Consider the following 22,028-nt stretch of genomic DNA (forward strand, 5'->3'; position numbering starts at 1 on the left):
CCCTAACGCTCCCCTGCCGCTAAATACTGACCCCCTACCGCTCGGCTATCACCCGCTACTGTTCCTATCGTTCCCTTCACCCTACCGTTTTCACCCACCCCTACCGCCCCCCTGCTGTTTCTGCTGTTGTCACCCCTTCCGTTCCCTTGTCCCCTTTCACCCCAAGCATCTTCCTCTCATCTCCCCCTTCCCCCTTCATCCCCCCCCCTTTCCCTTTCCTTCCCCTTTTACCCTTTCCCTTTTTTTTTCCCTTCCCTTTTCTTTCCCCTTTCTTTTCCCTTCTTCTTTCCTTCTTCTTGTTTCCCCTTTTCTTCCTTCTTCCTTTTTCCTTCCCTTCTTTTTTCTCTTTTTTTATTTCCCCTTTTCCTTTCCTCCTTTTTTCTTTATTTAATTTCCTATTTCCCCCCTTTCCTCTTCCCCCTTTTCCTTTTCCTTCCTTTCCCTTTCCTTTCCTTCCTTTTTCCTTTTTTCCCCCTTCCTCTTTTCCCCCTTTCCTTTCCCCTCCTTTTCCTTTTTCCCTTCCCTCTTTTCTCCTTTTCCCTTCCTCCTTTTCCCCTTTCCTTCCTTTTTCCTCGTTTCCCTTTTCCTTTCCTTCCTTTTTCCTCGTTTCCCTTCCCTGTTTTCCCCTTTTCCCTTCCTCCTTTTCCCCTTTCCTTCCTTTTTCCTCGTTTCCCTTCCCTCTTTTCTCCTTTTCCCTTCCTCCTTTTCCCCTTTCCTTCCTTTTTCCTCGTTTCCCTTTTCCTTTCCTTCCTTTTTCCTCGTTTCCCTTCCCTGTTTTCCCCTTTTCCCTTCCTCCTTTTCCCCTTTCCTTTCCTTCCTTTTTCCTCGTTTCCCTTCCCCCTTTTCGCCATTTCCTTTCCTCCATCAACCCCACGTCAATCCCTTTTCCCCCCCCCCTTCGATCTCCTCCCTCCCCTCCTTCGATCTCCTCCCCTTCCATCCCTTTCCTGAGTCATATAATCTCAAACATCTGTTCCCCCTCTTCCCCCCCTCCTCCACTCCCTCCCTCCTATGACTCATTTTCCCTCCCCTCCCCTTCCTTCTTCCACCCCCTCCCTGATACCCCCACCTCTCCTCCCCTTCTCTGTGCAACACGTGACACATTCAGTTCACAGATAAAGTACTGATAATGATGATGATAATAATAATGAAATAAGAAAGAGAAGAAGGAAGGAAGAAGCATCAATAGAAGAAATAGATTAAGAAAAAGAAGAAGTGCTGATAGAAGTAGAAAAAAAATGAAGGAAAAGATAATGATGATAATGGTGATGAAAATAGTGTTGAAGATGAAGACATAAACGAAAACTATAATGATACTTGTAAATAAATAAAATAAATAAGAGTACGTCAATTAAAAAAAAAAAAAAAATAACAGCATAAAAAAACAGTAACAAATTGGACAGCGGACATTTCATTAGTATTATTTTTTTCTATCAGTGACGCGCGAAAGGCAAATGATATGAACGGTTTGTAACAGATTGACCCATGACCGCCAGTAAATATTAGCATGAGTGACTAACCCTCCCTCTGTGTGCGTGTGTGTGTGTGTGTGTGTGTGTGTGTGTGTGTGTGTGTGTGTGTGTGTGTGTCGTGCTCGCCTTGTCCTCCCTTCGTAACCATATTCATTCAACTTGTCCTTATTAATTACACGATGACGGTTCTTTCTGGTCATCCTCCGCTGTTTCTCCTACAATCTTATCTGGGAGGTTCAGGTCATTTCTCCTTTTATATGTCTTGTCTACCTTATCTTCTGCGACTTAGCTTTCTTTCATGTCTTTCTTTATACAGTTCTAACATCGCTTCTCTGGTGTTCCTCTTTCTTTTTTTTCGTCTATATCCACTTATTCAAATTCTTCTCATTTCTTCCTTTATATTTCTGTGTAGCGTAACTTCTACTAAACCGCTTTTTCTTCATTTCTCTCTAAACACAGTTCTTTCTTTTATGTCTTTCTTTGTACAGTTCTAACATCGCTTCTCTGGTAATCCTCTCCTTTTTTTCTCCTCTATGATTCTCTTTTGTTCAACTCATTGCTCCGTTTATAATCCTGTCTAGCGTATCTTTAGCGAGTGGAGCTTTCTTTCATGTCTTTCCTTATACAGTTCTAACATCGCTTCTCTGGTAATCCTCTCTTTTTTTTCTCCTCTATGATCCTCTTATGTTCAACTTATTTCTCCGTTTATAATCCTGTCTAGCAAACTTTTACTAATCCAATTTTTCTTCATTTCTCTCTAAACACAGTTCTTTCTTTTATGTCTTTCTTTGTACAGTTCTAACATCGCTTTTCTGGTAATCCTCTTTTTTTTCTCCTCTATGATCCTCTTATGTTCTACTCATTGCTCCGTTTATAATCCTGTCTAGCGTATCTTCAGCGACTCTTAACTCTCTTCACACATCTCTATTCATATCGTTTTATCTCCTTTTCCTCTTCTTTTTCTTCGTCTATAATCTTCTTATATGTGGGGTCGAGCTTAACCCTCCATTTATATATTTTGCCTAACACGTTTTCTCTCTCTCGCCCAGGGTTTTTTATGTCTTTTCATCTCTCTTCTTTATTTTTCTTCCTCTACAATCCTCTTATTTGTGGGATCCAACTCCTCTCTCCTTGTATACATCCTGCTTACCACGATTTCCCTGACTCTAAGGGTCGTATCATAAGACATTCCGTCGCCCAAGAACACATATTTGACAAGGCTTTCGTAGGAGTTGTGGGCATTTCCAGGAGTAGTTTTATGAGCATGGTGTTAGTTTGACCCTTCTGCTGTACCGTGAACCTGAAGAAACACTCATTAGAACCCGATTGACCCCCTCTTTGACCTTTAGAAATAGCTATGTGAGAGGTAAAAGTGTCTTATAATGTCGACTCCAAGTTCTTTCATTTACCTCTTCAGCTTTTTTATTCGTGGGGTCCAACTCATGTCTGCTGCATCTCCTCCATCGTTCCCTAATCTCTTTCCTCACACTTTTCTGCCATCATTTCTCTGCTCTCCGCGGTCTTCATCTTCCTGAGAGCACGTATACGAGCTAGGAAACACACCTTTCTGTCTCTCACGCTCTCACAGGTGTACGAGAGGGAGGGGAAAGGCAGGAGAGAGAGCGACAGAGAGCGGAGAGGGAGGTGAATGCATGCACTTGAATGTGGTATCGACGTATGATTCACCTTTGCTGAGGGGAGAGAAGGGAGAGGAGGGAGTAAGGAGGAGGAGGAGGAGGGGATGCAGGTAGGGTGAGGTAGAGAGCGTGGGAGTGTGTTTGAGGCTGTCACTTGGCTAGGGTGAGGTGATGGGAGGAAGGGGAGAAAGATAGGGTGGTGATGGGTGGTTGGGAAGTAGAAAGGGTGGTAGACGATGCGGATTGAGAAAGGGGAGAAAAAATAATTGAAACAGGGAGAAAGGAGAGTAGAAGGGAGGTGATGGGAGGAAGGGGTGAAAGATAGGATGGTAATGGGTGGTTGGGAAGTAGAAAGGGGATGAAAATGCGGATTGTGAAGGGGGAAAGGAATGGTTGAAAATAAGAAGAAAGGGGAGAAGATAGGTGATGGGAGGAAAGGAAGAAGAAGGATGATGATAAGGAATGGGAAAGAGAAAAGGAATGGGTAAAATAGAAAAAAAGTAATGGGAGGAAAGGGGGAAATGGGAAGGTGATGGAAGTAAAAGAATGATGGAAAAGGTAAAATAACATGGATTGAGAATGGGGAAAGGAATAGTTAAAATAGAAAGAAAGGGGAAACAAGTGAAAGAAGAGGGTATTGGGGATGGGTGATAGAGTGATGGGGAGGAAATGGATGGGGATGGAATGGAAGGGAGTTGAAATGAGAAGATGATGCTGGGGGTAAGATGAGGGGAGATGGGTGAAGGGAAGGGGAGGAGTGTGGGGTGGGGGGGAATGGGGAGGGGGGAGGGGAGGGCGATTACTCATGATAGGTGAGGTAAGAAAAAGCCCCAGAGAGAGAGAGAGAGAGAGAGTGAGAGAGAGAGTTTTGTTGCTTTAAAATCTCTCTATAAAACTTAAAGCTGATGAATCTATATCCCAAGGCTGTCTAATATAACTCTCTCTCTCTCTCTCTCTCTCTCTCTCTCTCTCTCATCTTCGTCATCAGCCTATTGAAAAAAAAGTTGAGAAAGTAGAAAAAAAAAGTGAAAAATGAACCTTCGTGACAAACTAACGTTCCTCAGGTAATGTATTGATCGCCAAGGAAGAAGAGGAAGAGGAGGAGGAGGAGGAGGAGGAGGAGGAGGAGGACCTAATTTACAGGCGGTTCTCTGTTCTCCCATCAATGTCACTCCTACACACCCTCTTTTTCTCCTCCTCCTCTTCCTCTTCCTCTTCCTCCTCTTCCTCCTCCTCTCTTTAGTCCAGATGCTCCTGCCCCACGCTCATCTATTCTCCCTTCTTTCTTTATTTCTATCTTTTGCCTTCTTTTCTCTTTTCTTTTTTCCCTTTCTATGATCTGTTTATCTTCTTTTTTTTACTCCTTCCTTTCCTCCTCCTCCTCCTCACCCTTTTCTTTATTTTCTTGCTTATTTTTTGTTTTCTCAATCTTTTCACGGATCCGTCTCTTTCACGTTCTAGTTCTTTTTTTTTTTTTTTTCTTTCTTTTTTTCCATCTTCTCCTTCAGTCTTTCCTGGTTCCTTTCGCCTTTCCATCCTTTTCTTTACTTTCTCATTATTTTCTTCCATCCTGCTTTCTTCTTTCTTTCCCTACTTTCTTTTTTTTTCCATCGATTTTCTTCTCTCGTTTCTGATTTGGCATCTTTTCCCTTGTCTTCCTCTTCCTCGTTTCCATCTTTTATTTTTATTTTTTTACTCTGTTTCATCATCATCCTTATCTTTCTGGTTTTCTTTTTTCTTCCCCTTCTTTCTTTTTTTTCATCGATTTTCTTCTCTCGTTTCTGATTCGGCATCTTCTCCCTTGTCTTCCTCTTCCTCGTTTCCATCTTTTATTTATTTTTTTTACTCAGTTTCATCTTCTTTATCTATCTGGTTTTCTTTTTTCTTCCTCTCCTTTCTTTTTTTTCAACGATTTTCTTCTTCTTCACTTTTCTCCATTTTCTGCTCTATATTCATTTCTTTTATTCCTTTTTTGTATACTTCCCATTCTTTCTTTCTATCTTCTCTCTCTCGTTGTTTCTTATATAATTATCTTTGTCTCTGTTTCCAAGTTCCTATTTCTTTCTTTTCTCTCTCTCCTGTTCTTCTATTTCCTTCCCTCTTCTTTCAGTTCGCTTGTTTCATTCCTCTTTTTCTCTATATTCCTCTTCTCTCTTCCTCTTTTCTCTTCCTCTTTGTTTCTTTTATAATTTCTCCATTTTGTTGATTTTCATGTCCTCATTTTCTTATTCATTTCTAAACATTTTTTCTTCTCCTTTTTCTCGTATCTCTTCCACACGTAACATTTTCCTTTCCTTCCTTCCAGCCACACTCCATCTTCTTTCCCCTTCACTTCCACCTCCACCTCCTCCTCCTCCTCCTCCTCCTCCTCCTCCTCGTCTTATTAATTCTCCCTCACCTCATCCTCTCTCCCTCGCTTCCATTTTTCAAGCCTGTCATTAGTTCACTAGGTTTTTCCTCCTCCTCCTCCTCCTCCTCCTCCTCCTCCTTTCGTCTTGTAGGTAAATTGGGTCGTTTTGTTTCACTTTGTACACGGAAGCAAAAGGAGGTGGTGGTGGTGGTGGTGATGGTGTTGGTGATGGTGATGGTGATGGTGATGGTGATGGTGGTGGTGATGGTGATGGTGTCAATAAAATGGTCATACGAAGGTGTGTGTGTGTTTGTGTGTGTGTGTGTGTGTGTGTGTATGTGTGTGTTAGCGTGGGAGACTAGTAGGCTATTCTGATGTAGGCTAAACTATAAAAAAAATAACTCTCTCTCTCTCTCTCTCTCTCTCTCTGTAACGCTAAATGGAGTCGGACATAATATAGTTAGTCCTCCGCGTCCTGCCTCGTCCCTTTACACGAATTTCGCAAGCGTTTAGGATTTAGCTCACTCGTGTGTGTGTGTGTGTGTGTGTGTGCGTGTGTGTGTGTGTGTGTGTGTGTGTGTGGATTCCTGCGCGGTGGCATCATTAATATTATCTCGTAAAGGGCTGCCTCTTATCTCTCTTGCTATCTCTGGATGCTTACGTGCTGAGTGTGTGTGTGTGTGGGGGGAGGGGGTCGTGTGTCTGTGTGTGTGTGGTGGGGGTGGGGTGGGGGGTCGTGTCTGTGTGTGTGTGGCAGTGGGGGAGGGGTCGCGTCCGTGTGTGTGTGTGGGGGATCGTGTGTCTGTGTGTGTGTGTGTGGGAGGGGGTCGTGTCTGTGTGTATGTGTGTGTGTGTGTGTGTGTGTGTGTGTGTGTGTGTGTGTGTGTGTGTGGGTTGTACAGAGACAAAGATTACAGTAAAGGAAATAAAACCGCGAAATCCTATGCTATTTACATTTTTATCTTTCATTTTTTTCCCCTTTCTCTTTTTCTTTTTCTTTCTTTGTCTTTTTTTGTTTCTCTCTAACTTCCTCTTTTCCTTACTTTCCATCTTTTCTTTATTCCTTTCTTTCTTTCCTTCCTTCTTTCGTTCTTTCTTTCTTTCCCTTTCTAACTTCCTTTTTTCTTACTTTCCATCTTTTCTTTCTTCCTTTCCTTCCTTTCTTTCCTTCTTTCTTTCTTTCCCTTTTCTCTATTAACCTCCATCCACCCTCTACACACACCAACTCAATCTGTAACACATTTATCGCATCCATATTACTACTAAAGTCCTTCATTTCAAGCTCCTTCACTTCTTTTAATCACTCCACTAACACCATATCGACCGCAATACATCTTTCTTTCTTTTCTCTTTACACTCATCCACATCTCCCTTCTGCCTTTCTTCGTTCTCCTCTTTCCATTTTTTTTGCCTTGATTTTCCCTCCCATTATAATCTCTTACAGCCTTTCTCTAAACCTCTATGAACACACAATAAACAAATCCGTAACTCATCTTTCACTTCCACATTACTACAAAGAACTTTCAATTTAGGCCTTACGATCTTCTTTTCATCACATCAGTAAGAGGATTCGAACCCTTCCAAAAACCTTATTATAATCTCTTAATATCTCTTAACACACACACGCTAAACCAAATCGTAACTTATCCATAAGCTCCCTACATTACAACTTAAAAGAACTCTCATTTTAAGCTATTCGATCCCCCTATAATCACATTGGTAACAGGATTGGAACACCCACACTCGCACACGAACTTTCCCTCCATCCTCCTCCACAGCCTCACTTTAACATAAGAGCATAAGAACGTAAAGAGTCTGGAAGAGGCCAGTTGGATCTCCCTCTTATGTGTAATCTCTTTGAGCCTTTGCGAAAATTGGAGATTAATGGCTTCAGTTTAACCTACATAACATTTCGCATGCATTGAGGCTAATCTGTTTACCTAATAAGATCCAGGGCGTCTTAATTGGCCTTTATGGACGTTCTTTGTTCAGGGTAACTAATGCGAATCATCCATCATCTTAATTGCCTGTTACATCTATCTATTCTTTCGTTCATCCTTCCTTCATCTTTTCTAATTATATCGTTCTTTTTTTTTAGTTTTGTTTCTGTTTTTTTCGTTTTCTTCAGCTGGGTTTTTTTCAGTTTCCTTTCTGCCTTCTTCTCTTCTGTTTTCCTTCCTTTCTTCCTTCATTCCCTCCTGCCCCTCCTTTTTATTCCTTTTCTTTCATATTCCTTCCTTCCCGCATTCATTCCTGCCTTACTTCCCTTCCCTTTCTCTCCTCTCCTCTCCTCCCTTTCCATCTCTCATCCCAACTCCTCCTCACAAATCTCTCTTTCCTTCCTTCATTCCCTCCTGCCCCTCCTTTTTATTCCTTTTCTTTCACTCTCCTTCGTGCATTCATTCCTCCCTAACTTCCCTTCCCTTTCTCTCCTTTCCTCTCCTCCCCTTCCATCTCTCATCTCCACTGCCCTCTCTCTCATCCCCACAACTCTTCCTTCTTCACCTCCTCTCCATCACCTCCACCCACCAAAACACACACACACACGCACAACACAACTCACTACCAGGCGCTCCGGATGGCTGCTGGGGCGCTAATTGATTCCGTGCCGTCGCAGTCCGTCCAATCCACAGATGGCTGGAGGTCCCTCTCTCTCGGTACTGTTCGTGGGATGCGGCCGTGAGTGTCGCCCCCTGAGGCCTGTTTGTTGATGTACGGGGCTTTGTCTGTGGCCTCTCGCGTGTTTGTGTGTGTGGTGGGTGGAGGGTAGGATGAGGAGGGGAGGAGGGGATAAGTATTGGGGGTGAAAGAGGAGGGATAAGAGGAGGTTGAAGGAGATTGGGATAAGAAAGTGATGAAGATGAGGAGCTTGAAACAGAAGAAGAGTGGGTGGTTGAGGATGAGGAAGATGAGGTGAAGGAACAGTGAGTGAGGAACGAGGAAGAAGTTGAGGAATTCGAAAAAAAGAAAAGGGAAGGTAAATGGGAGATGAAAAAGGGAAAATGCGAGGGAAGGGAAATAAAGTGGATTGAAGATGAGATAGGAAAATGGAAGTTGAGGAAATTAGGGAAAAAGGAGAAATTGAAAACTGATGAAGAGAATATAAAAGACGTAGGAGAATATAGATTAGAAGAGAGATAAGGAGTTAAATCTTAGTGAAGAGAAATGAGGTAGGTAGAAGAGGAGATTAGAGAATAGAAGTTAAGGAATTGTGGAGAAAAAAGGAGATATTGAATACTGATGAAAATATAAAAGACGTAGGAGAATATAGATTAGAAGAGAAATAAAGGGAAAAATGCGAGGGAAGGGAAATGAGGTAGGTTGAAGAGGATATAAGAAAATAGAAGTTGAGGAAATTAGGGAAAAAGGAGAAATTGAAGATTGATGAAGAGAAAATAAAAAAAAACTTAGGAGAATATAGATTAGAAGAGGAATAAAAGAAAAATGCGAAGGAAGGGAAATAAGGTAGATAGAAGAGGAGATAAGAAAATAGAAGTTGAGGAAATTAGGGAAAAAGGAGAAATTGAAGATTGATGAAGAGAAAATATAAAAAAAACTTAGGAGAATATAGATTAGAAGAGGAATAAAGGGGAAAATGCGAGGGAAGGGAAATGAGATAGGTTGAAGAGGAGATAGGAAAATAGAAGTTGAGAAAATTAGGGAAAACGGAGGAATGGATGAGACGGGATGAGAAGAATGGAAGAAACTAGAAAGGATGAGAAGGAATAGAGAAAGGAGGGAGAAGGGAAAAACGATAGGAAAATATATCGCAGGAAAAGGAAGGAGAAAAAAAAATAATTGCGATAGTTCAAACACACATATCGGAGAACAGAAACGGAAGATAAGGAGGAGGAGGAAAGATTTTAGTGAATAACGAAGGAAATACACGAGAATCTGATGACTGAGAAAGTGGGAAGATGAGGAGAAGGGAACGGAAAATAAGAATGAATATTGGAACAGGAGGGGAAGAGAGAGAGAGGGGAGGATGATGCATAAGTGGAGGGAGGGAAGACAGGAGGAGGAAAATGGAAATAAGAATGGAAAAGAGATAAAGGAGATTGCAACGAGAGGTAGGAGGGATAAACGTGATGAAGGAGATGAAAGGGGAAAATCGAATGAAAGGGAAACAGAGGAGGAGGAGAATAGGTCGAAGGGAAAGAAGGAAAAGGAGAAGCAGGAGATAAGGAAAAGAAGCTAGGAAGGGAAATAAAGGAAGGAAATCGGATTGAAAGAAGGAGATGAAAAGGGAAATTGAATGAAAGGGAAACAGAGGAGGAGGAGAATAGGTCGAAGGGAAAGAAGGAAAAGGAGAAGCAGGAGATAAGGAAAAGAAGCTACGAAGGGAAATAAAGGAAGGAAATCGGATTGAAAGAAGGAGATGAAAAGGGAAATTGAATGAAAGGGAAACAGAGGAGGAGGAGAATAGGTCGAAGGGAAAGAAGGAAAAGGAGAAACAGGCGAGAAGGAAAATAATCTAGGAAAGGAAAGAAAGGAAGGAAATCGGATTGAAAGAAAGTAGAGAAAGAAGGAGAATGGAACGAACAGACAAAAAGGAAAAGGAAAAATAGACTACGAGGATTGAAATGAGAAAACAGAAAGAATAAGGGCCGATAAAAAGAGAAAAGAAGAGAGAAGAGAAAAAGAAGATTGAATTCGAAGGAGGAAGGAATGTGAATACGAGAAGACGAGTAGAGGAGAAAGGAGAGGATAGAAAGAGAAGGAATAGAAAGAAGGAATTATAGGAAGAAAGAGGATCGAGGAACAGGCAGACACAGGATCAGCAGACCGAGAGAAGATTGGATTGGAACAAGAAAGAAAGAAAGAAAGAAAGAAAGAAAGAGACAGTAAGGGAAGGAGAGACAAGAAGACAAGTTGAGAAGAAAAAAGGAAGAGAATAGAAGGAAAAATAATAAAAGGAACAAAAGAGATACATTAAGGACCATATAGGATCGAGGTATAGACAGGCAAGGTTTTAGGAGACCGAGAGAGATTGAAACGAGAGAGAAAGAAAGAAGAGGAGTAGAGAAAAAGCAGAGGATAGAAGGAGAAGAAAGATTGGAACGAAAGGGAAAGAAGGAGAAAGAAAGAAGAGGAATAGAGAAAAGGCAAAGGATAGAAGGAGAAGAAAGAGAAGAAAAGGAATTAAGAGAGGAATTAGAATCGAGAAGGAGAGGAAAGGAGAGAACAGAGGAAGAGAAAGAGGAGAAGGAGGAGAAACAGGAAGGAATAGGAGAGGAGAAAGAGAGAAGAGGAGTAGAGAAGAAAGGAGAGGAGAGGAGTAGAGAAGAAAAAAGAGAATAGAAGAGGGAGAAAGAAGAGGAGGAGGAGTTACAGGAATGACTAGGATTGAAGAGGAGAAAAAAGGAAAGAATTGAAGGAGGAGAAAGAGAAGGAAGAGGAATTACAGAAAGGACTAGAACCGACAAACAAACACACAAACAGACAGACAGACAGGGTTAACAGACCGAACATAATCTGGAGGTAGCGGCGGGCGGCGTGCAGCAAGACCCTTTCAAGCCCCCTCGGAGTCGCTCGTCGGGGCCACACAATCAGCTGATGCGGGGAGCGCCGGGCCCATGGACGCGGCAGACGGCGAAAACTGCTGAGGGCGGCCCCGCAACACTGATTGGTTTCAAAGACCTCACCGCAGCGCCGAAGAGAAGAAAGGATAGACGGAAGAGAAGGAGGAAGGAAAAGAAGGAAGAGGAGGAAAGGGAGGGAGAAATGAAGGACAGAAGAGAAGGAAATAGTGGGAGGGAAGAAAGAAAAACGGAGGAGAAGGAAAAGGAAAGGAGAAACAGTGGAAAATAGAGGAAGGAAGGAAGAAAGGAAGGACGAGGAGGAAAGAGAAGGAGTAAGGAAGGACGGAAGAGGACAAAAGAGGAGGAAAGGAGAGAGAGAGAGAGAGAGAGAGAGAGAGAGAGAGAGAGAGAGAGAGATCCCAAGGAATGTTGAACAGCTGGATGGAGTGGCGGAGGAAGTGGCGTGGCTAGAGGAAGAGGAAGGAGGAAGAGGAGGAGGAAGAATAGGAGGAGGAGGAGGAGGAGGAGGAGGAAACGTTAATTGCAGTGGAAACCTAACATGCAGAATTTGGCTTACATTAGGACGGAGGAGGAGGAGGAGGAGGAGGAGGAGGAGGAGGAGGAGGAAGAAGAAAGGTAGACAGTTATATAGACATGAAAAATAAAGATAGATAGACTGGTAAGAAAATAGATAAATAGACATGGAATAGAAAAAAGAAAGAAAGAAAGAAAGAAAAAAAAAAGAATGAGAATAAGAAACAAGAAAATAAGGATAAGGATGATACTGAAGAAGAGGAGGAGGAGGAGGAGAAGGAAAAGAAAGTAAAGGAAGAAATTAGAGGAGAGGAAAGGAGAGAAAAAAGAGGAAAACGATGGAGAAAAGAAAGCGACGGAAAGGAAAAGGAGGAAAATGGAGCGGAAAACGAAAGGGAAGGGAAAGGAAAAAAGATTAAGAGAGGGAGACGAATGTAAAGGAAGGGAAAAAAGGAATAACAAGATAAAGAAGAAAGAACGAGAGAAGAAAGAGAGAGAGAGAGAGAGAGAGAGAGAGAGAGAGAGAGAGAGAGGTGATGAGAGGAGATGAGAGTAGAGGAGGTGGAGAGAGAGAGAGAGAGAGAGAGAGAGAGAGAGAGAGAGAGAGAGAGAGAGAGAGAGAGAGAGAGAGAGAGAGAGAGAGAGAGAGAGAGAGAGAGAGAACGTGTGTGCTTTGGGGTGCAGACGTGGGCAGGGCTTGGGTGGTGGAGGGGGTAGGGGGGACTGCCCACCACACCACCACCACCTCCACCTCCACCACCACCTCCACCTTAGCAGGCAGCAGGGGCGGTGGTGTAGGCTGCTTTTCACGAGAGAGAGAGAGAGAGAGAGAGAGAGAGAGAGAGAGAGAGAGAGAGAGAGAGAGAGAGAGAGAGAGAGAGAGAGAGAGAGAGAGAGAGAGAGAGAGAGTAGGGTCGATAGCAAGACCACGCTCCTATTGCCGCCCTAATAACCAGGAAGACAGCACAGGTATACGGGGCAGGTACACACACACACACACACACACACACACACACACACACACATCGCCATGCCTATCATCTTCCTCCTCCCCCTCCTCTCCATCATTCTCTCATCTTCTTTTCCTCCTCGTCCTCAGCATCCTCCTCCATCTCCTATCTCATCATCCTTTCCTCCTCTGCATTCTCCTCTTAATCTCCTTTTCCTCCTACTCCTTCTCTTCTCTTCTCTTTTCTCTAATCTCCTTTATTCCTTGTCCTCTTCCTCTCTCATTTCCAGCATCCTCTCCACTCTTCCTTTTCTTCTCTTTCCTCTAATCTCCTTTTTTTCCTCGTCCTCTTCCTATCTCATTTCCTGGTTCTTCTCCACTCTTCCTTCTCCGCCTGCTGATGACACAAAGGAGCGTGCAAAATCCCCTCACAACGGCCGATTGCGAACTAATCCAGAAGACCTTGACCGAATTATTCTCTGGTGTGTTCAGTGTCGGTTGTCCTTCAGGCTTGGCAGGTGTGTAAATTTGTGAGCGTTGTCTGGGAAGCGTCTGGGGGCCACATGCACGAGGAATTGGATCTCAGGGTGGCTATCAGGGGTAACGAATAACACACAGCACTGCAAATCCGCCTGTAAAAAAGAAGGAAAAAGAAAAGAAAAATGTTCTAAGCTCGGGCGCATAGCGAGAAACTCCGAGTAAGAAAATGAATAAATACATAAGGAATAGAAAGAAAAAAAGAAAAAGAAAGAAAGAACAATTACAACCAAAAGAAGAATTAGAAACAAGAAAATATGGAAAAGATGACGCCAGGATTAATGTTATCCTTGTATAAATTGATGTTAAGGCCTCACCTGGAATATGCAGTGCCGTTCTTGTATGCTCGTTACAGGACGGTCATCTATTTACTGGAGGGCAGCAACGCGTCACCAAAATGATACCAACGTTGATTTGATTAGGTTATGGTCTCCTAACTACCTGTATTATGAATTTGGTTAGTTAGTTCCTTAATATCCAAGTTCTTTAAGCTCCAAACTAATTTGATCTAGAAATATTGGTGTACCAGTAAAGACATTGGCGGGAAATAAATAAAAAAAGAAGACACCTTCGTTATATAAATCAGCAAGCTTTCTGTCGCCTGGTCTTCCGTGTTGCCATGTTTCCCCTCCATCTCCTCTTCCATATCTTGTTTTGGCTTCTTTCCTTCATATTCCTCTTTCTACAACTCTTTACCACTCTTTTTTTACAACGAAGGAGACAGCTCAAAGGCACAAAAAAAGGAAACAATAATAAAAAAAGCCCGCTACTCGCGGTTCCTAACTTACTACTACTACTACTACTACTACTACTACTTTTTTATTCCGACTCCTCTCCCTCTTCCCTCCTCCTCCTCCTCCTCCTCCTCCTCCTCCACCTTGCCAGTCAATCACCTGCTTCCTATCTCCCGCCTTCTTGCGCTCTCCATGTTATCTCCTATCTTTTGCATTGTCCTTTGTCCCTTCCGCCTCCTTTTCCTCCTTCCTTCTTCTCCTCATTGCACTCTTATGTTTTTTTTTTCATTTGTCTTATCTCAACTTCATCATACTTATTATCTTCTCCACCTCCTCTTCCTCCTCCTTCTCCTCCTCTCATCCTCTCCTCTCGTGCGCTTTCCTCCTCTTCCACTTCGTTTTTCCTTTGTCTTTTTCATCCTGGTCGATTCTCGTACCCCTGTTGTGAGAGAGAGAGAGAGAGAGAGAGAGAGAGAGAGAGAGAGAGAGAGAGAGAGAGAGAGAGAGAGAGAGAGAGAGAGAGAGAGAGAGAGAGAGTCACCCTTCAGGCACTCGTCCTTGCTGGAGGAAGAGGAGGGGGAGGAGGAGGAGGAGGAGGAGGAGGAGGAGGAGGAGGAGGAGGAGGAGGAGGAGGAGGAGAAGAAAAATTGTAGCAGAAGTTCGAGGAAGAAGAAGGAAGAGAAGATATGTAAGAAGAGGAGGAGGAGGAGGAGGAGAAGAAGAAGGAGGAATAAAAAAAAACAAGGATGCTGGCGATGGAGATGAAAAAGGAGATGAAAAAGAAGGAGGAGGAGGAGGAGGAGGAGGAGAAGAAGGAGGAATAAAAAAAAACAGGGATGCTGGCGATGGAGATGAAAAAGGAGATGAAAAAGGAGGAGGAGGCGGAGGAGAAAAGGAGAAGCTGGAATATGTTTTAGTCATTCACTTTCCAATCCTTTCTCTTATCCAATCAACATGCATTCATTCACTTCCATCCTTCCTCCTTTGTCAAATTCACTCGCCTATTCCTTTATCATCTCGCTCCTTTGTCTTTCCTAATCATTCATGCATAGGTTCATTTATATTCCCACTCCTTTGTCCTATCGATTCATTCATTCACTCGCTCATTCATCTGTTTTACTCAGCCATCCATGCTCTGATTCATTTAGCTTGCCCTCCTTTGGTTCCTTTATGCGCTCGTCAATGTCATCTGTGAGTGGGTGGTGATTCGGGTCCTTAATCTGTTCACGAGCAAAGGAATGAAAGGAAATAGGGAAGGGAAATGCAAAGAAGGGGAAGAGAATGGGGAGAGAAAATGAAGGGGGGAAAAGGGAAAAGAGGAGAAGAAAGAGAGGATGAAGAGTAAGATGAGGAGAGGAAGGAGAAAACGAGGAGAGGAGAAGGAAAGGAAGGGGGAGGAGGAAGACGAGGAGAGAAGAAAGAAGGAGGGAAGAAAGGGAGGAAAATGAGGAGGGAAAAGAGTAAACACACACACACACACACACACACACACACACACACACACACACACACACACACACACACACACACACACACATCCATTTTCACTCTATCAGACATGTCACTCGCACACTCTCTCTCTCTCTCTCTCTCTCTCTTTTATCATTTTTCTATCTTCCTCTTTCTCTCTTTTGTCATTATTTTCCTTTATTTTCCCTTTTCACTCATTTCTGCTTTCGATCACTTTATTTTTTTCTGTTCTTTATCTCCTTCCATCTTTTCCCAATCTTTTTTACTTCATCTATTTATCCGCTTTACTCTTTTCCCTCCTCATTTTCCTCTCAAGCTCTCCTCCCTTTCCTTCCTCTGTCTTTTTCCTCCTCCTTGTCTTCTCCCTTTTCCTCTCCTCTCCCTTCCTCTTACTTACCCACCCACTCAATCCCTCCCTTTTACTTACACTCCCCTTTCCTCTTCTCCATTCCCCGTTCTTCCTCGCTTCAAACCCTCGTCTTTAATCTTCCCCATCATCATCAACCATCATCAACCCCTCTTAGTGTGGTCTGATTTTCTATGTAAATCTATGTAAATCCCCCTTTTACACTACCCTTCCCTTTATATGCCCACCACTTAACCCTTTTTCTTCCCCCCCTTTCCAGAGCGGGATGGAAGTGGGCGTGGCCTCGTACACCTCGGGCAGGCCCATGGCGGGGTCCCCGGATCGAGGGCGTGGCGGCCCCCCTAGGACCAACCTGCACGTGGAGTTCGCGCCGATCGGAGAGGTGAAGGAGCGGAAAGAGAAGTACCTGACGGCCAAGTACGGCGCCCACCAGATGTCGCTCATCCGCAAGAGGCTCAACGTGGAGATGTGGATGTTCGACCAGCTGCAGTCTCTCTACCCGGCGCCGGTGGGTGGATGAGAGTGGATGAAAGGGGTGGGAATAGAAGGGGGGTGGGTGAGGACTGAGGAGGAGAGAAAAGTGAGGGTAAAGCGCTGGGGAGGGAGGTGAAGAGCGAGGAGAACGAAAGAACTGGATGAAAGGGAACTGGATTAAGAGGAGAGGAAAGAGAGGTGAATGGCTATGGAAAGGATGTGAAAGAAAGGGAAAGAAATAGATGAAAAGGGTCGGTGGAAGGGAGTTAAAAAGGAGAGGAAAAGGGAGAAGGAAGATGTGGGGAAAGGGATGGAAAGGAAGGGAGGTAGACAGCGGTGAGAGAAAGAAGTAGATGGGGGTGAAATAGATGGTCGAGTGTGTAGAAGATAGAGGGAATGATGGATGTATGGGCGTATGGATGTGAATGAATATATGTATGTATGTATATGTTTCATGGCTGGATATATTCTGCATTGGACTTCTTGCAGACAGACTCCTTATGTTTCCTGTTAATGTGTCCTGTTTCCTGATGGGTTGACCGGCTGACTTGGTGGGTGTGCGTGTGTGTGTGTGTGTATGTGTGTGTGTGTGTGTGTGTGTGTGTGTGTGTGTGTCCGTCGGAAGTGTAGGCGGGGAGTGAGTGAAGCAACGTGCCCCCGGGTGTGTGTTCCCCGTTAGTTAGTGTCTGATTGCGTGTAACAGCGTTTTTTTTTTTTTTTTTTTTGTTTTTTTTGCTTTTTTTTACACCTGTAGCACCGGTAGGCTCTCTTGAGGGGCGTGGATGGAAGTCGACCCCAGTCCGTCATGGCGCAGGCAAGTGTTTATAGTAGTGCCATCTTCTCTTGGCTCATGCTGCCCCCCGGAACTCCTTCTTGATTCACTTGGACGGTTTCCTCTAGAGTCCGGGTTGATGGGTGGTCTTCAGGACAACATGTGGGTAGTTTTAAGCCACTCGGCGGTGACTGAAAAATCCGAGGTGGTAGCGTGGGGACTCGAATCCGCGTCGTCCATCACGCGGGGAATGTGGGCCCATCACGCTACCACTCAGCCACCGCCTACCCTATGCGTGGCCTAAACTTTCCGGTTGACTGGTTGGCTGGCTGACTGTCTGACTGTCTGACTCTGCTTTTCCTAAACTCTGCTACTGGTTCACTGTCAGGTTCGCAACTGGTTCACTGTCAGGTTCGCAACTGGCTCACTGTCTGGTTCGCAACTGGTTCACTGTCTGGCTCGCAACTGGTTAACTGTCTGGTTCGCAACTGGTTAACTGTCTGGTTCGAAACTGATTCACTGTCTGGTTCGCAACTGTTTCACTGTCTGGTTCGCAACTGGTTCACTGTCTGGTTCGCAACTGGTTCACTGTCTGGTTCGAAACTGGTTCACTGTCTGGTTCGCAACTGGTTCACTGTCTGGTTCGCAACTGGTTCACTGTCTGGCTCGAAACTGGTTCACTGTCTGGTTCGCAACTGGTTCACTGTCTGGTTCGCAACTGGTTCACTGTCTGGTTCGCAAATGATTTACTGTCTGCTTCGTCTGTCTGACTCAGCACTACCAAAGCTGTCTGGTTTCCTGGTCTTGTCTGTTATGTCTGACTTTCCAACTTTCTGGCGGCCTGTCTGGTTATCTCCCTCGCTCTCGGTCGCTCCGGTTGTCTGGCCTCGCTTCCGTATGTATATATATGTGTGTGGGTATACGTGGCTGTATTCGTGTATGCTTCGGAAGATATGAGTTACAGTTTCCTTCCTGCGACCCTTGCCAGTAAAGAGACTCTGGAGGCAGGAAAGTGGATTCAAGGGAGGAGAGAGAGGAAGGGAAGGCGAAGAGACAGGGAGGAGAGGAGAACAGGAAAGGGAGGAAGAGGAGGATGGAGAGGAAGGAACTTGGAGGAAAGGAAGGAGGACTGGAGGAAGAAGAGATTGGGAGGAAGGGGAAAGTGAGGGATGGGAAGAGGAGAACAGGAAAGGGAGGAAGAGGAGGATGGAGAGGAAGGAACTTGGAGAAAAGGAGGGAGGACTGGAGGAAGATATGAATGAGGAGGAGGAGGAGGAAGAAGGGAAGACAGAAATGACAGGAAGGTCGATAAAGTGAAGAAAGGAAGGAGATGAGGAGAAAGGAAAGGCAACGTAGAAGGGCTTTCAGAATTATTATTATTATTATCTCTCTCTCTCTCTCTCTCTCTCTCTCTCTCTCGTCAGTGTTGTCAATTTTAGTTACCACGTTGAAAAATGAGGAAGAAAAAGACCAAAAAAGTGGGTCTGTTGTCAGTTTCCTTGTCTTGAAACTTGACTGTTCCCTAAATATTTATTTCCTTGTGCTCCCGGGGGCTTCGTGGTACAGTGGTTAGCACACTCGGCTCACAATCGAGAGAGCCTGGGTTCGATTCCCGGAAGGAGTGGAAAAATTTGGGCGGCTTTTCCGATACCCTACGCCCCTGTCCACCCAGCAGTGAATGAGTACCAGGTATTAATCGGGGGTTGTGTCCCGTCTCCTGGGGTCTGTTCCCTTCTCCTATAATTCCTTTCCCCTCCTGTCTCTCTCCGGCATATGACCACAGATTCTAACTTTCCTCCTCCTCCTCCTCCTCTTTGTCTCCTGACCTACCCCACTATTTCTTCCACTCTTTCCTTCCTTCTAAATGTGCTTCTTCTCTCTTGATTTTTCCCGAGTCGCATCTCTCTTTTCCTCCTCTCTCCTCGCTCCCTGATGTTCTTCCTTCTCGTTTCCTGACCGCCTTTGTCTCCTCCTCCTTCTGCTTCTCCTTGGCACGGCTCCAGTGGGTGTCAGGTGTCGTCCCTCAGTCGCTAATGGACCCGAAACGAGGTACGATTCTAATGACTCCCATTTTGCCGGCACCGAAGACGAAGGTTGAGAGTTGCAGGATCTTGTACCAGAGACTAGGAGCCGATTTCACAGTCCAACACAGTGTCTTCGTAACAGCCCGAACCAAACTATAGAATCCCATACAATCCAAAATGGTGAGGTCTTCGATGCCACACTAAATACACAAGACTTTTCCTGTATAGTTTCATCAAATTTGTGAACTTAAATATAAACACCAGACACTATACAGGGAAATTTAGAAGGCTCTGGTATTGATTTGGGAGCTTACTAACCGATCATGGGGAACTGTGAAACTGGCCCTGGATATAGACTGTAGGACTCGTTTTAGAATGCTGGAGGGTGGCCAAGGAGATTTGACCATATCCTTGTAAGCACTCGTTAAAGGATCCTTCAGACTTTTTTAGAGTGCTGAGTTCTTGCAACTGCTCATACGAAGTAACAAAGACAATAATTAAAAATGTATGCATAATGATGAAAAGGACTGATATAATAGAGTAATAGCATATATCTAGGAGAATACAAACACTGAATGAAAACTGAAGCAAGCATAATGGTAGGACTTAATTAAACCCTGTAGCTCAACCAGGCCGTGTGTGGAACTTTGAAGTCGATAATTACATGAATAACAAATTAATGAAAGGGGTCAGAAGTAAGGTGAAGGACTAGCTGGTATTAATTTGACAGGAAAAGTAAAGAATATTTAAAAGAGAGAGAGAGAGAGAGAGAGAGAGAGAGAGAGAGAGAGAGAGAGAGAGAGAGAGAGAGAGAGAGAGAGAGAGAGAGAGAGAGAGAGAGAGAGAGAGAGAGAGAGAGAGAGAGAGAGAGAGAGAGAGAGAGAGAGATAGAGACTGGGAAAGGGAAGGGGAAAAAGGGAGGGGATGTAAAGGGAGAAGGAAGGAAGGACATGGATAGTGAAAGGAGAGAAAGAGAGAGAGCAACGGAGACGAGAAGAGAGGGAAAGAGGAGAGAACAGGAGAGAAGAGGAAAGAAAGGGAGAGCAACGGAGAGGAGAAGAGAAGAGAAAAGGAGAAAGAAAAAGAGGAAGAGAAAGGGAGGAAGAGAAGAGAAGAAAAGAGAAAGAAGAGAAGAGAGAAAGGGAAAGAGAAAGACAGAGCAAACAATAGCAAGAGAGGAAGGAAGGGCTGACAGGAGTGCATGTGGAGTGAAGTGGTGTGTTGATTTTAACACTCCCAGCGCATGACCAAGAGCAGGGGCCGAGGTGAAGGAGAACGAGAGAAGGGAGCAAACGGGGACAGCGAACTGGCAGGAGCGAGGGGACCAGATAGGGAAGGGAAAGTGAATTAGGAGACAAGAAGAGAGAAAAGCAGGGAGAACGAGGATGTGGGGAAAGGGGTAGAGAGGAATGGAAGTGTTTAGCGAGGATAGAAAAGAGAAGCGATTAAAGAGAACTAGATAAGGAGAAGAAAGGAAGGTTGAAGGAAGATGTAGTGGAAGGGATGTGGATAGCGGAAAGAAAGGGAAAATATAGATGGAAAGAAGAAGGGCAGAAAGTGAGGCAGTTAGGAGGAAGAGTTGCAGGAATGAAAGGAATATAGAGAAGGGTACAGAAGTGAGCGAGTTACGAGACAGTGATGAGACTTAAAGGAATGAGGAGAAGGGAGAGAAAGGTATGATAGGAAGAGGGAATTGACAGACTAGGAAGGGAAGGCAAGGAGTGAGTAAGTTAGTTGGCAGAGTGACCGGGATATAAAGGAGGAGGAAGAGGAGAAGGATAAAAGAAAAAGAGAAAAGTCCAGAGAGGAAAGAAGAAAAATAAAGACAAAAAGAGACGAATGAAGGATGAAAAAGAGAAGGAAAAGGAAGAAAATTAAGAAGGAGATTAATGTGACAGAATAGGGAAGGAGGGAGAGCAAAAATTGAGGAGGTTTGTAGGAAGAGTGACAGAAATTAGAGGAATATAAAGGAGAAGGAGGAGGAAAAGAAGGATATGTCAGGAAGGAGATAAGAGGGGACAGAGGAGGAAGCGAGGGCAAGAAATGAAGTTAAAAAGCAAAGTAACTGGAATTAAAAGAATGAGAAAGAGAAAAAGAAGAAGAAGGATAGGAAGGAAGAGGAAGATAGAGGGAGGGAGAGGGGAGCGGGCAAAGAAATGAAGTTAGAAAAGATAAGAGGGGACAGAGTAGGGAGGGAAGGAGACCAAGAAGTGAGGAAGTAGAGGAAAAGAATGAGGAAGAGGAAAAGGAGGAAAAAGAGAAGAAGATAATGATAGAATGAGGGAGATCAAATTACGATAAAAAAGTCCGATTCCATTCACCATTCCACATAAAATCCACATCTCTTTTCCACCATTCCACATAAAATCCACATCTCTTTTCCTTTTTTCCTCTTCTTTCCCTTTTTTCCTCTCCTCTTCCTATTATTTCCTCTTCCTTCCCTCCTCTTCTGTGTTCTCTGGAAGGTGTGAAGAATAGCTAGAACAGAGACCACAAGGAGAGGAAGCATGGTAGGGAAAGGTGAAGGAACGAGAGAGCAAGCAAAGGTACATTTCAGGGATAGACAAGACAGTAGGCAGTGGGGGGAGGCAGGGACAGGAAGGTAGAAGCTAGACACATAAAGGAGACACACCCAAGCACTTGCCAGACACAATAAAGTATGTATGATTTTAAAGGAGGTAGCAAGGAGAGGAAGTATGGAAGAGTGAGGGCTGATTAGAATAGGAAGCAGAGAGGTGAGGCGGAAGAGGACGATACAGCTAAACAAACATAGAGAGGAAATATCTAACCACTTGCAAGACACAGAATGAATTAAGGTCTTAAAGAAGGTAGTACAAGGTAGAGGAGGTTTAGGAACAGTGAGTAGTGGGCTCTTTCTTTCACATTTGTTATCTTTTTTTATGCCCTTGAACTGACTCCTCTGCTGGAAAGAAAAGAAAAAAAAGAGTTAGTATGTGAAGTGTGAAGGATGTCTAGAAAAATAGGTAGGTAGATGAGCAGGGAGAGAAAGACCGAAACTAGACAGGAATGAAAAGGAGAATTACCCGAGCGCACGCAATAGACGGAATAATTTTTTGGGTTCTAATTAATATGGCTTAGTGTGAGCAGAGGGAGTAAGCACAGGTGTGAGAGACGGTTAAGAGGCAGAAAAATGATATGGGAGAGTTAGATTGAAGCTCGACAGAA

At 44.1% G+C, this 22,028-nt stretch overlaps 1 protein-coding gene across 2 annotated transcripts in view; it reads left to right on the plus strand.

The window, feature by feature from the left end:
• Positions 1 to 22,028, plus strand: part of LOC126981297 (protein phosphatase 1 regulatory subunit 14B-like) — a 93,572-nt gene that overhangs the window by 63,250 nt on the left and 8,294 nt on the right. For both annotated transcript variants that reach the window (XM_050832217.1, XM_050832216.1), the window contains one exon: positions 15,832 to 16,080. In XM_050832217.1, the coding sequence (XP_050688174.1) occupies positions 15,832 to 16,080 (249 nt within the window). The remainder of the gene's footprint in view (positions 1 to 15,831; positions 16,081 to 22,028) is intronic.

The sequence above is a fragment of the Eriocheir sinensis genome, chromosome 47 (assembly GCF_024679095.1).
Source record: "Eriocheir sinensis breed Jianghai 21 chromosome 47, ASM2467909v1, whole genome shotgun sequence".
Classification (NCBI taxonomy): Eukaryota; Metazoa; Arthropoda; class Malacostraca; order Decapoda; family Varunidae; genus Eriocheir; species Eriocheir sinensis.